This window comes from Molothrus ater, chromosome 3 (genome assembly GCF_012460135.2).
Source record: "Molothrus ater isolate BHLD 08-10-18 breed brown headed cowbird chromosome 3, BPBGC_Mater_1.1, whole genome shotgun sequence".
Classification (NCBI taxonomy): domain Eukaryota; kingdom Metazoa; phylum Chordata; class Aves; order Passeriformes; family Icteridae; genus Molothrus; species Molothrus ater.
The window spans coordinates 39,890,954-39,906,565 of record NC_050480.2 but is presented as its reverse complement, the minus strand read 5'-3'; the positions used below and the strand labels follow the sequence as shown (position 1 = coordinate 39,906,565).

The window sequence follows — 15,612 nt, the reverse complement described above, 5'->3', positions numbered from 1 at the left end:
TTATGAGCTTTCACAGAACTGAAGCTAAGGTAAGCAAACCTCAGATGCTGATTAAACTGGACACCATGAAAAATCCAGGCCTCGGATTACAGGAGCTGGAGCTCTAGACAGGGTGTATTAGCTATTACACCACCCAATACCACACAGCTCAAGCAATGCCCCCTCCACTGCTGTGGTCAGCACTGAGGGGTGTTAAAGGTAGAGGCAGCAGCTGTATCAGACCAGCAAGTTGGAATGTCTGCTCAGCTCACTACTCCCTGGAAACAGTATGCATTCAGTGTCTGTGTTCATGACCCAAGACTGTAAATAAAAACTTTTAGAGGTAAATACACTGGGGAGGAGAGGGAGAAATCACACTATTTTTATTCCTGATTCTCCTACAAACTTTCATTAATTTCAAATGTTTTTGCTTACCTTTCTCCAAGCAAATTTTTAACATATTTTACCCTCTAGCCATACTTGAGGTATGTGGCAAAAAACCTTTATCCAAAGGAAACTTTTCTCTCCCAAAAACCAGAAAAATAAATTCAATTGCTAAAATTGAATTCTATAAAAGGTAGCTTCAATATTTTCACAATATATTACTTAACTGATGAAACCACTCTAAGTTACTAATTTTAAAATTCAAGCCATTTAAGAAAGTCTCATCCTTCTTTACTGTCTAGGAACATCAAAACACTCAAAGCATGAAAACCCACCAAGCTAGAAATTTACAGTATTTTTTTCTAGAAAGGATTTTACCCTTGCTCTTCTTTCTGCCTCCAGTCGCTGCATGATGAGCATAGTATCCACCTCATCATCCTCTTCTTCATCATCATCCTCATCCTTTTGTTTTGATTCTTGCAGTCGCTTTTGGAACTGCCACTCAAGCATGAGTTTGCGGAGGCGGTCGTTTTCTTCTGCTGTACGATCAGGTTTGTTCTGAAGGTCCTGAATCTCTTTACTCAGCATGTCCACGATGTGCATCTGTTGCTGCTTTTCCAGCTTCTCCTTCGCATCCCGTTTCCATGGATCTGGAGAGAGGCTATCACCAGAGGACAGTTCTTCCTTGCTGATGGTAATGTACTGCAGGTCTCTCCGCTCAATAGTCCGCGGCTGCTGCTGGGGCTGCAGCTCTCGAATAACTGTTTCTTGAGGCCTCTGTAAAGTTGAGGGCTTTTCTGATTTCACTTGTTGAAGTGAGACGGGAGGAACTACAGGCTGAGCAGGAATTAGTGGCTGAGAACGCATTTGGCCCAGTTTTCTCTCCTGCTCACGACGTTTCCTTTCTCGTTCTTCTTCCAAACGTGCCTTTTCCTTTTCATACCACCTCTGATGCTCTTCTCTTTTTTTACGCTCAGCAGCAGCTACCTGGGAGGAGGCTTGTGCTCCTATCTGATTTGGAGGAGGAGGTGGAGGCAGAGGCAAATCCATTTGTAGTTCATCAAATTCAGCAGCATAATGCACTGGAGGAGGTGGCGGTGGAGGGGGAAGATCTGTTCTGATGGGCTGGGAAATGGCCACTGGAGTCGGCTGGCTAGTGGCTGGAGTTTTCCAACGGCCAGGTCCACTTTTAGTTAAACAAGAACCAGGTGACACTGGTTTGGAGGAATGGTTCAGGTGTTCCTGGCTAGATGTGCTGGAATCCGCAGATGAATTCATCCACTGATCGCTGTCTGACTTCCGATCAATGTACTCCACATCCTTGCGTATGACAACTTCCAAACGATTCCTCTCTGGCTGGAAAACTTTGTCTCTGAGCTCTTCCTGAGAACGAGCTACACGCTGAAAAATATTAAACAAGTCATGTGTATCACAGTCCATCCACATTAAAACATATTTGAAAATGGCTTACAAAACACATTCTTATTACTGAAGGTAATTACTTTTAACAAATTTCAGCATTTCCATAACCAGTAGGTTTCCCAAAACCAACAATAAAATATTTTTCTCAGTCTTCTTAACTCATTCAAGCGATGGAAGACTTAGTAAGCTCCTGGGAACTGCCTGGTAACTGGACTGGGAGGAATGATGAATGCAAAATGGAGTTTAAGCTGAAAACCTCCCCAGCTCGCACAGTTTCTCAGGACTAACCCTGACAGCCCCTCCCCCATGTGTGAGTATGAGAGTCCTGGTAGCTCTGAGCAGTGACTCAGTCATACCAGCTCTGCCATTCAGACTTCAACTGGCTTCACTGAACATGTTTCCTATTGGGAAAGCAAACACAAAGGCTGCAGACAGAGAGAGAGAAGAATGCCTCTGCCTACCCTCCTCCATTAGCAGGAGAGATGCCCTGAAGAAAGCTCCCATTACTGACACAATTCAGGGTACAGAATCCAGGCAGGCAATCTAATTCTACCTGCTCCTGGAACATGAGTATAATGGTTTGAGATTTTTGTCACTTTAGTGCAACACCAAGTCTTTTTCTATAGAAGCTCTGGGTCCCATTGCACTGAACAACCACCTGAAAAGGGACACTGGACCATAAACCAGGATTATTAAATCTGTTAATGATTTTCTTGAAGCAAATATTCATACTTTGAATGTGAGGAACTGCTACGCACTGAACACATAATGCACCAATTATCAACAACTGAGAGAAGACTAACAAAGCAAACTCCTTTTATCTTCCTCCATCAATGACCTTAACTATGACCTCTAAAGAATGCCTTCTTTGAGAGGAACAAGTGTATTTTTTATGCTCTATTAGTCCAAAGGAGCTGAACACAAGTTATTTGTGGTAGATTTGCTGTAAAGATGCACCTAGCCAAAGTTTGCTAATGCCTTCAGAATAGAAAACAGGCATTTAGCAGCTTTTTTTTACAAGCTCAGTTTTCTCTACAAAGATTAAAGCGTATTTTTTTCATTTTTGTAAAAGTTTTTCTTCTGTTTTCTTCTAATTTTCAACTTAAAAGAACTATTGTCTGGCAGGGAAAATCTATTAACACTTTCAGTGCTAGTAAGGAGTTAAACCTTCTATTTTGCTTTAGCAAAATCCTTTTCTGTCCTGCCTTCAGCCTTAAGGCTATAGCTCAAATTCAGTGTCTGTCAACAACTTTAATAGATGGGCTTCATCTTTACCAGTTTTAACCACCTCATCTAAGCTACTCACTTAAACTTGTTTTAAGCAGGGGAGAGATGCATGTCCAGGCAACAATTATCACAGAATTCAGTTAAGACAAATGGGTAGGAACCGTTCTCTGGAGACACCCACCTCCCTTTCTCCCATAACTGACAGAGAGCACGTAGATGTTAGCTATGCAGCTAAGATTAAGTGAGAAGAAATAATGAAATGTGTAAGAGTTAAGCATGGAAATTCAGTAAAATATTTCTGTATCTTATTTGGTAAAGTTGTTCAACTTGCAGCATTTCCCTTTCAAAATTACTGTCTTACTTTGAGCAAAACATCTATTTTTTTAACAGCCCAAATATCAAGAATTTACTCTCTAGAATACTAAAAAACCACTAAAATAAAAGTGACTTTTTACTGAATACTCTTGCCCATGCATGTGTGAGCAACCTATAAACAATTCTTTCTTTGCTTAGTTAGACAGAATCTCAAGCTAATTTACACAACACTTTTCCAAAAGTAAAAGATAAGTCTGGTGTAAGGCTCTGCTCTTATCACTAATTAAGAAATAGCAAGGGAAAAAAAAAAGTTCTCTATATTTTTAAATCTGGTAGATTAGAGAAAGAAGATGATCCAGTAACTAGATTTAGGAGATCTAGGTTTAATTTCCTGTATGGATTTGAATGAAGTTCTCACTACAAGGAGCAGAACAGCACTGTGTTTGAATTTCTAAAAGTACACTGGGTGTAAATTCATTCCATGTCAAGATGTCAAGATGTATCCACACTTTGATAATAGATATGATTTGAAATTATACATTTCTTTTTTTAACTAGGAACAGGGAATGTGTTTCAGTGAACACCTTGATAGGTCTTAAGAACTGTTTTATTTCAATTTTAATACTTTATCATTTAAATAACACACCCTTCAGGCAAACAATTTTCCACATAAACCTTCTTGGAAGAATGGAGATTTAGTTTGCTTTTCAGAAAGCCACAGAACATTTTACATGATGAACCCTACTACCACTTACACCCCTATTATCTCCAACAGGGGGATTAAAATATCCCAGAAAACAGGTCTGCAGAACATGGTAACAAATTCTGTGAAAGGAAGGGGTGGGGGGGAGGAAAGGCAAAATGTGAAGGAAAAAAACCCAAACCATAGGGTTCCTGAACTCAAGCCCACCTTGGCAAAAGTACAGTTGCCATCTTATGGTATAGTTGTAGAGAACTGACTATTCTGAAAAAAGTCTCTAGCAGCCCAGGAATGGAAAGCAAGCAGTTTCCTTCTTTCCTCATACTGAAAAAAAATTACTTCTCACCTGCATGGTAGTATTGATAGAATGATTACTTTCTGCCTGAAGCTGTGGTTTTTCTTCATAACTTGGCCACTGACTCTGAGCTGGACCCATTCGATCCTGCGACTTTGAAGCTGGAAATGTGAAATATTCTCTAGTATAGGTCTGTGTTGGGATGGGATAAGCTTCAGGTCGTGGTGGCAGAATCTGTTCCTGAAAAAGGGAGAAAAAAAACCAAGGTAGGATTCTCTAATCACATAGATCTGTATTGAAGATTGTTCTAAACATGCTTTTTCCAAATATTTTCTTTTGGCTCCTAAGAGCATTACTCATCTGGGACAGGAGATGAAGAGGTTGCCTAGTATCAAATATAACTGTGGCTATGACTCATGTTTTTATGGTCTCAAAGCGAGTATGCAACATTGTACAAACCTAAAAATCACAAGGACAACTTCATTAACAAAATTTAATGAAATCAATGAAAACTTTCCAAACCTTTCATTAGCTGTAATAAGCAAAACTCCACCCAGTCACAAGCAACAGCATGGTGGTCAAATAGTTCAGTAAGACACTGATTTGACTCAAGCCCACTGACACTACTAATAGATAAAGAAAGTTTAATAGCCAGCATTTTGCTTGCCATTTCTGACCTCTGTACAAAGATTTCCAGTAGAGACTGAGGTTATTTTGGTGGTAGTTCCAGATGCATAAGCATTCTTTCCCCCAGGGCTTGGAGGCTGATCTGTTGGAAAGTTAAAGGAAGCATTTACATGACTGTTAATAATAATTTACAGGCCTTAATAAAGACTTAATAAAGTAACAGTATTCACAAAATAACTATTTTGTCTTTAAGTAGTTCTAGCAAGAAGCTTGCTCCAAATGTTACCACTACACTGGTATTTTAAACTTAATTCATTTTTAAAAACAGTCACCCCCTTTTGAATACAACAGCCTCTAAAACTACTGCAGGAGGAATCTATCCCCAAAAGAAGGATAACTTTTCTTACTTGCTACATTGGGACTGGAACGATGATCAGCCCTGTTCTTCATCAATCTGTCATCCCCTGGCAGCTTCTTTGGTTCACTGTACTCCGTCCAGGGCAGCTGGGGACTCTCAGGTGATCCATTTTGCGTGGAATTGTTATACAGCTCAAAACCTTCACTCTTTGGTCGGGGTTTACCTGAGCCACGGCGGTCAGAAACTGTAACAGTTGGATATGTAGTTTCTCCTTTTCCCTTAACTACTGCCTAGCGTATTTTTTTTCAAACCAGAGCTACCTTGAGCTTATATTTAAAAATTAAGTTCCCAGTAAAGCAAATGCTAGATTTAAAAATCTTTATTTCTTCAAATATGTAATCCCAATCTTCTATCAAATGTACAGAATTCCCTCCATCTGTATTCTTCAAAAGAACTTCTGACAAGCTATCACAACAATTGGAAAAACTAAATATGTTATACTGAGAGGTCTCTGGATGACTGGGACATATGGCATCTGGGATGGTGGTGTCAACTGTGATAATAAGGATTTGTTCTTTTAACCCATTCTTTCCTATACTGGTACTGTATGTAGAAAATGTCTTCATTAACAAAATTGTTTCCTTTACAATACTATTTTATATTAGACTTTAATGCCTTTTGTTAGTACCCTGAAGTAGGATGATAAAATAAAACATTGGAGAAGCATCCAAGAACTTCTTATGATCAGACACTGAAACTTAAGAAGATACATTTCAACATTTCTAGTTTAAAAAAAATAATTAAAATTCAATGGCAAAATACATTTCAGGGCTTTTGTTTCCATTTATTTCTCTCCTACTAGTTACACTGCACTCTGTGGTTACAAGGAAGACATATTCTGAGAGGAGAGAAGCTCTTATAAAAGGGATAAAAAAATGCCATTGAGTTTAATGCCCTTTATATTAATTGTATTCCATTTGTTAAAACAAAAATTAATTCAAATCAGAATTGTGTTTAAATGCATAATTAACTTTTGAAAGGTGCATGTGCAAAGGATTTATTCATTATTAGACTAGGAAAATTTCAAGCACTATTTAAAACTAGATGAATTTCTGATAAGAAAGGAAATTTCTTTTTTTCTGTGCAATTACATTTCTTTTCTGATTTAATATTATAGTAATGCTTGGTATGATACTGTAAATGATTATATTTTCTGCATTCTTATGAATGCAGAAGACAGACTTACGAAGCTGTTATTAACATCAATATTAGTATCTTTACCTCTTTGCATCATTGGGGATGGCTGATTAAGCAGGGTTGCCAGGCCATGGTAAATTGCTCCTTGTTTTGCTACTTCTAGTGTTACTACAGAACCTGTCCTAGTCATAAGTTCTGCTGCCCTGCAAAAAAAGGCAGAGAAAATAAAACAAAATTAAATTAGGCACTGCATTACTTAGTTACCCTTATTAACAGTAATCTGTTGCTTGACAAAGCACTCTTTTTCAGATTAATACTTAAAATAACTTTGAAAAAAATTACAATATAATGACAAGAAGATAGGCTTATGCACGCAGACAATACCTACTGGCAAGTACTATTTAGTCCCAGTTTCTGCTTCAAAGGTCAGAAGCCAAAGTATTTAAAATTAGACTGAAATAAAGATTGTTCAAAACCAAAATCCAAAAGTATAATACAATCTTACAATCTCTTTTATATAAATAACCCATACTGCAGGAAAAGAAGAGAAAAATAGTACACAAACAGTTGAATTTGTTGCCAAGGTTATCCATAGGCAGTTATCAGACACCAAGACAAAGCCTAAAGTGTAAAAATCATGAGCTTCTGCCCATTTTGGTACATTATTAGGCTAACATTTTCTTTGTACACAAACAACCAAGGAAAGCATTCCGTACCTCTCCTGGGACAGGCCCACCAAACTTCGACCATCCACACTAAGCAACTGATCCCCCGCGGCCAGACGACCATCCTAAATACGTATTCAAGAGAAGCAAATTCATACGTCAATGCTAGCATGATCGCCACTAAAACAATCAATCATTCACAAACTAGTGAATCATACAAACTAGTAAACAAAGGATTTTCAAGCATTTCTGAAGGCTCTTACTACTTTTGAAATTGATGAATTAAGAATATTACTGACCACATCAGCAGCACCTCCTTTCACAACAGACTTGACATATATTCCAAGTTTGTCTTGACCAGCACCCTACAAAGAAAGAGGCATTAATTTAGTTAATTTATATTTGATCTCTTAAGCACTCCACAAACTTTAGAAAAGTTTACATGGTTAAGTAAACCTTTACTTTCTCATTACTTTTATATATTTTCAAACTGCAGAAAAACCAATTATGCAGAGAAGAGTTACATTCAATTAAAGTCATATGAAAAATTTAATAGTAGGCCTATTAAAACTGCAAGCTTTGTTAGAAGCAAAGAATATTTGGTCTTAATGCAAGTTGGAATAAAAAAAAACATTAACTAAAACTTATACTTCAGAAGTTTGCTCTAGTCTCCTTCTAATAAAAAAATGCTTATTTGCACTTTTACACACATGTTAATTATAACTCTTCGTATTATGTTTTTAAAGAGAACACTGTACCCCAGTGAAACAATGTAAATTGCAGATTATATGAAAAAGGAATAAAAATGTTTTTTTACATTCATTAGGACTGTAAAGGAGCCAGTGTAAAGGAACAGAAAGTGCCTTTAGCTTTACATAAACAAGTAAAGCAGACATAAGTATTTTAGAATTGACAGAGCCAATATTTAAGTCTAGTGCAAAACCATGCAATTTTGTTCATAAAACATCTTTCTCAAAAGTGTTCTGCTACATTTTGAAAGGATTGTTAACAATGAACTTATTGCAAGACAGATACCAAGATACAAGAATGGAAGCATCTATTCAAGCCATGCTGTTGTGTCATCCACATGCTCCAATGTACAAGACACCACACAAATCAGTCCAAATGTTAGTATCACAAACCTTTCCATTGTCTCTTATAATGTAAGACTATTACTTGTCATTTATCTACTTCAGCAAATGGTGCCATTTTACTCTGCAAATCACTTAGGAGAGTGCTAAAGACATTTTCAACAGAGCACAGACTTAATTGTAACATCATTTTTCTAGTACAACCCCCCAAGTTGCTTTGATGTTGAACATACAGCTTACTCCCTTTTTTCCCTCCTCCTTTGCAACTCTTTTGTTTTGGCACCAAAAGCATGCATTGCTCCCATTGTTTTAATAGAGTAAAATAAGAACCAAGGTGAAGATTATTCCAAAGCTAGTGTTACACAGACATGGTTTTCTACACAAGTGAAAGACCTATTTTCATTAAGTCTTAGGTTAATCCCAAATGTTTACACGAAAGACGCAGAAAAATAATTCCTTCAAGTCTTATGATTCCAGATTAGCATTTGACGTGTCCAAATTTTCCTAATAATTGCTTAAGTCATACTTATGGATAGAAAGGAAAAATGCAAAAAATAGCTGAAATACAGATACTTTCTTTGTCTAGAAAGAATACAAAGAAATTAAGAGAGTTCAGTTTCTTTTTGGTTTTTTTTTTTTTTTAAGGCTCTAAAGAAACACTGCTGTAACTGCAGAATAATTTTAACTTTATACCAGGAAAATTGGCTAAAGTTATGAGAAAACAAGTCAGAAGATAGCTAGATATATGTAATGGAAAATGAAATCATGCTTCACAAATCTCTTTGTTTTTCCCCCGAGGAACCAAGATGCATATGAGGAAGGATGATCTAGCTGAACACCTAGACTTCCAAGATGGACATCACAAGATCTTTTAGCAGGAGTTCTTCAAGACTTCAAGGTGACACGCAATAAGAAAGAACCTGTCCTTGTGTATTAATAACAGGTTCAATAATGAATCAAAAGTTGTTAGTTTTCACAAGGAACAGAACTTTGCAGAGGAGCCCTAAATGTATGCGCTGTTTACCATGCTCCTACGTGTTCCAAAAAAAGGGCAAATAATAGTAATGTAACTAAATGTACCAAATAGAAGATTCATCAAGTAAGTCAAAACCAAGAGCTGCAGATGGATCACCTGATGCTGAACACTGGAGCAGTAATGGGGTGAAGATGTACTTCACTGGTTCAAATGTGATGTAATGTTTCAACCTTCTAAGGTGCTGGTTCCCACCAGGGCACTGTTGGCAGAACCAGTTACCACCTTTCCTAGCTGGGAACTGAAAATTAAATGACAGTGTTTATATGTCCCTTCCTATGCCTCCAGCCACTAAGCATACCTGAAGGCAAGAACCTTGAATTCCAAAGGGCAAAATAATCAACAGCAACTCACCCACCCACCCTTGAGTTGTAACCTCATGCATCACATCTGTCATTGCAGGAATCAAACACCAGCTTTTTTTGGAGGCCACACTGACCAAGGATAATCAGATTCCTCTTAAGCCACCTGGAATTGACAGCGTTTTTATTCAGAACTAACTTCAAAGGATGCTAGCAGGAATCTCTTCCCCTTACGTCCAGAAATTCAGACAAAGATCTGTCTCATACCATGATTAGGTAAAAACAAGCAAACCTTTGGAAGAGCACTGCCACTTAAAACAGCACACAATTAATCACACAACTCTGGTACTCATTTATTGCATTAGACGCTACATTCATCCATATACATCACCTTTGTCATGCTTGATTACAACTCTTAGGCACATTAAACAAACTTGAAACCTTCTGTATAAGCCCATGATAAGTGGCTTATATTGGATTGCAGATAATGATGAAATAAACATTTTCAATTGCACAAATACCATAAAGAATGGTTTCTAAACTGACTTTAACTTCTGAAGTTTAGTCACTGTTTCCAGAGCCATCTTATATCAGCTCAGAAATCTGGAAGCCAGCAGAATAGAAAAGAACAAAGCAAAAACCACCATGGTCACTAAAAATCTAAAAGGGTCACATTTAGAAAACTGCTTATAATTCTGATTACTCCCTTACAAAATGACACTAACAGACTCATCAGAAACATGGAATACCTTTCTTGAGAGAACCAACTAAGCAGACAAATTGGCTCCTCAGCTCAGCAACAATCAAGGAACTGAAGGCCATTGGGATTATGAGTTGCACTGATATAATTATTTATCATCTCTCTGATCAGCCAGTAGAAAACACGTTCTTACTTCTCCTATCACATCTAGAATGCTTTAAATAGTAAAACACAAACAAAATGCAACCAACCTCCACCCTGCAAAACATTTTCCATAGGATTTCATAATTAAATTGGGAAACAGCCAGGAACAAGACTGCTGAGAGGTGCCAAAGTGTAAACAGAAGCCAAGATTCTCGGTAGAGCTCTTTGAGGCTTTAGGGAAAAAAACCAACCAACCAAACAACATAAACCCCCCCCTCCCCCAAACAGATACAAGGCACTCTGAAATTACAGAAAGCTAAAAACCAGGATGAACCACAGAATAGTCGGGGTTGAAAAGAACCTTAAAGATCATCTAGCTCCAACCCCCTTTACACAGACAGGGACACCTTCCACTAGAGCGAGTTGCTCCGAGCCCCATTCAGCATGGCCTTGAATACTTCCAGGGATGGGGCATCCACCACTTAGCTGAGTAACCAGTTCAAATCCATCACCACTCTCACAGTAAAGAACTTCTTCTGACCATCTAATCTAAACTTACTCTTATTCAGTTTAAAGCCATCCCCCCTTGTCTTACTCTTCTAACAAGTCCCTCTGCAGCTGGCTGGCTGGCACCCTTTAGGTATTGGAAGGCCACATTTAGGCTACTCTGGGGTTTTTACTTCTGGCTGAACAATCCCAATTCTCCCACCCTTTCTTCACAGGAGAGAAAGATCTTACACTTTTGTTATGTTCTTTGGCTAAAGGCACCACAGCTAGAAGATACCATATCAGTCAGATTTTTGCTTTAACTGCGCCTATAACCCTGACAGTAATTCTTCATTATGATTCAAAGGAGATGGCATTTTACTCCTCATTGCTTCTTTTCTAATGTTTTTATGATATCTATACAGTTTGTCAATCTCTTTCCTGTTCTTTTAAAGGAAGTTATGAGCAGATGTATTAGCTCCAAGTTATCTCACTTAAATACAAAAATAATGCATTTTGAAAGCATAAAAATTACTTAAAAATAAATCTCTGTTCAGATTACATGACAAGAAAATCTCTATCAGTTACCACATTTACTCATCTCTTATCAGGACCAGCGAGCTTCTCCTCTAATTCACATGTCATTTAACATGTTTCTAATGATACACTTGTACAAGCTTGGGAAGACTTCTCACTAAATACCTTAAAATCAACTCATCACCTTCCCTTCAACTTTCACCCTAAGCTTTACGGTAACTTGAATCCAAATTCCTAATTTCTATTGAAATAGACTTGATTTTGCTTTGTTTCTACCTTCCAGAAGGCTGCATTAGAAGAAAATATACAATTTTTAGAAACATAAAAAGGTTCTTAATATGTAGTCAGCCATACTAAACTCCAAAGTGAATAAAATTCTCATATGCTCCACATGGGTTTTCCTGTTTTCATTTAAGGCTTCACAATTAAACAGATTTCTTGGTAAACTACTTATTAAACTGCTTTTCTTTCAAAGGAATGTGAAAGTCAACATCATTAAAACTATTCCCCCACAAATAGAGCAATAACACGTATGTATCAGTAACAAAAGTATGATAAACCTTCTTTTCACTTCATTTTATTTTCTCCAATCTTTAATACCAGAAACATGTGCATCCATATGGCCTTTAGTCCAAACAGAAGAACACAACTGTAAAGGAGTCAGATGACTGTGGAAAGCAAGAATGCAATAAGCATAAAGAGATGGCGTATTCCCTTTCCCCAAGATTAACATACTGAAACCTACAGCATATTTTCTCAAATATACATAACCAAATACAAAATCACGAAAACCTTTTCAAGGATTTTTCAAAAAATAATGTAAGATATTCTATATTTTAAAAAGCCTCATCCGCTGTACCACACTTTCTAGTGCTACCAATCTACCCATTTTCTTTCACACTTGATGCAACTTCTTCTCATTATCCTTGCAGAAAGTAAAAGATACCCTTTGAAGGAAAAATTTGGGAAATCCTCCCCTTTACGTAATAATTTAAGGAAAAAAACCCAATAAACTGCTAGTGCTGCTTCAGTTCACCTGGGTGACAATATTCTTGAACTGAACTGAGTATAATACAACTCTGAGGACTTCTAAGTGATACCTACTTTTACAATGCATAGCCAAAACAGGTCCCATGGGGAAAAGAAGTTCCACAAGGAAGATATTAGCTGAGCAGAATTCAACAAATAGTGAAGTGGGGACTGAAGAAGGGAATATGGTATTTACAAATGCTCATACCTGATGTACATCAGACCTAAGCTGCAATATGAGAAACACTTCCATTCTGTGCTTTTACAATCCAGTTAAATAATCAATACACAAAAACCTTTATACACAAATAAAGCGCATAAAGCCGAGAGAACTAGTTTGGAGGCCAGCAATGAAGCACTCTCCACACATTTCAGGATTTTAGAAATCCCCTAATAATAAATTAATTACAGTGACAGTAGCAGTGTACTTATACAGTGTCAGGAAGAAACCCACCTGTCTGCTCCCATGCTGTCTCACACTTGGAGCTGTGCAAGCACTACTGTGTTGTGGCAGGTCCCATGACAGACCTGGCTAGAGACTCAGCTGATCCCTGTCTCCAGTTCCCCTCCTCCCAAATACAAGCTTTGTTTTCAACTTAATCAGCTTCCCTAAATTGTTTACAGCACAGCATGACTTGTTCATAACAGTGCAGGAAAGGAGGTTGCTAGGAGGGGCCTGAATCATTAAGGGAGGTCAATTCCTTTATTTTGTGAATAATGTTATTTTCAACCCAACAACTTAAACCATTTGAAATTCCTAAATCTTACTATGGCTCACCTATTAACTTTTCAAGCAGCTCTGTGCAGTGCCTCCAAACAACCGTATTCTAGTGGGAGCTGAGCCCCCAAACAATTGCAAAACAAACACCCACATACATGCAGGTTCCCACACAGAGAAGTGAAGTACATAGTGGAAAATGTCTTCATTTTTAAGCTTTTGAATGCCTCCATGGCAAATGCACTGAAAACACACTTTCCAATTTTGCCAAGTCCCATCCATTCCCCTTCTAAATGTTAAAAATTTCCTAACTTTAGCAAGGGATGGAGATGAATGACACATGTAGAACTGACGAAAATGCATCTGGCTAAAAAGCACAATGCGCTTTTACTCATGTAATTGCACAATGGGATAAAAATGTTATGTTCCTGCCCTCCTCTTTTTCCAGAGAGCTTTATTATATCTCTGAGGCCAAGCATGAAAAGATTCTTGAAAATAATCTTCTCCATGCTTGGGGCTTATTCATCTTTAAGATCCATAAAGCCAACACATGGGGGAAACTGAGGCAAGCTATTAAATCCAGTATCCAAGATGAAGCCACACATTTGCATGAGATACAACACCTGTATAACGATTTTCTAATCATCTCACACTTATCTTAAGAAGTAATTAAATGTTTTAAAAGAGCACAAGTTGAAAGATGTTAACACATTGCGCTTGGGAGTTTAGTCAGAGTATGAGAATAATTAATCCTAAATTTGCTGTGGTTTACAGGTTGGAATGCTATGACAAAGGACAACTTTTCAATTTAACTGGAATTTTAATAACTAGAACTCTAAAAGATTTTCTAATCCTGCTTGGGAGGTAAAAATAAAGACAGGACACTTCTGCATAAAGATGTCTGCTAGAAGAGTAACTTGGGTCATTATTCTAAACCTAAATGAAGAAAATCTATGGGAAAATGTTTAAGTGACCAAACTACCACATAAACCATGTAATAACAAAATAAACAAGGAGTCCTCCCTTACTGATAGACTAAATGGAGCTACAAGTCAAGAGGATAAATGAAAAACTGAGGTAAGAAACACTATCAATAAATCCAGAGATTAAAATTCACTGGGAGTTCTACTTTCCTTAGACCTACCTTTATCTCATCTGTGTGGCCCTGTACAGGGTGTGACAATATTTAAAGTTGGACTGAAGGAAGATAGGGAACCCTTTAGAAAAGTGGAGTAGCTCTATTTTTTACAAGGCAGGCTAGTTTGAAATAGTTCTTACCACAGAACAAAAACATGTTTAGAAAAATCTTACAAGATGGAGTCTGAAATTACAACCAAAGGAAAATAAAAAGCAAGGAAATAAAACACAGAGAGGGTTTAATAGGCATCTGGCTGATGATGACTGTTGAGTTTTCTATTAGTACTGGTCACAGGCCATGAGTTGCAAAGTCCATACAAATCTAACTTCACTTGAATATATGACCAAAGACTGGAGCAGAGAACAGCTAACCAGCTGGAACTGCAGCAAGAGCTTCCAGTTCTTTTTAAAAAAACACTACTATTTATCATGGAGATGAATGAATTCAGACAGACTGAAGCCAACAAAAGCCCATTAAAATCCAACAATTAAAGTCGACATTAAAATCTCACCTAAGAGAAAACTTTTTTTTAACATAGATAAATAACATTGGTATATTCTGACAAATGTGCTCTTATACATGGATACATAATATATTCTTCTCAACTAATGCAGGAAAAGTGCTTGCTAAGTACTCATATTTGGAAAATTAAGACGTAATGAAGACTCTGTAAACTTTCACTTACAATTGTCTTCTAAAAGGCAGTAGGATAACTGGAAAACCTGAGCTGGATCTCAGGCCATATCACCTTTCATAAAGAAATTCAGTAAAGAATTTATTGAACAAACAAACAAATAAATTAACTGAATTGCTTTCCTGTAGGGCCTGAAAGATTAGAAGAGTTCCGAGAACTCATGTACCTATGGCAATCCATAGGAGCTAAAGACCCAATTTTGGCACCTCTGATCAGCACAACTTCAGTCTCTATAATGCTGATATATTTAAGATGGCACTGACACAGGGCCGGGGAGCAAACAACTAACCACTACAGTACCTCACTAAAACAGAACCTGAAAGATGAAGAAAATAAACAACCTCCCCCCAGTTTATAGGATTTTCATTCTTCAAGTCAAAGACTTCAATCTCAAAAAACCCCCCAAAAAACTACAAATTCACTGAGAGCAGGAGGATGGAAGAAAAACTAACTTGATACAACAGAGCCAAGTCAATTTAATGCATTAAAAAAAAAAAAAAAGCTCAGCTGAAACAATGCTATACAAAGATTTCATACCTGTTGTCCAAGAGGGTATTCGCCTCTTTTAAGC

At 37.4% G+C, this 15,612-nt stretch overlaps 1 protein-coding gene across 1 annotated transcript in view; it reads right to left on the bottom strand.

The window, feature by feature from the left end:
- AFDN (afadin, adherens junction formation factor) overlaps window positions 1-15,612 on the bottom strand; it is a 115,500-nt gene that overhangs the window by 15,380 nt on the left and 84,508 nt on the right. Inside the window, 7 exon segments of the mRNA XM_036379461.2 lie at window positions 742-1,764; window positions 4,374-4,562; window positions 5,000-5,091; window positions 5,357-5,551; window positions 6,589-6,707; window positions 7,221-7,294; window positions 7,469-7,534. Of these exon segments, the coding sequence (XP_036235354.1) occupies window positions 742-1,764; window positions 4,374-4,562; window positions 5,000-5,091; window positions 5,357-5,551; window positions 6,589-6,707; window positions 7,221-7,294; window positions 7,469-7,534 (1,758 nt within the window).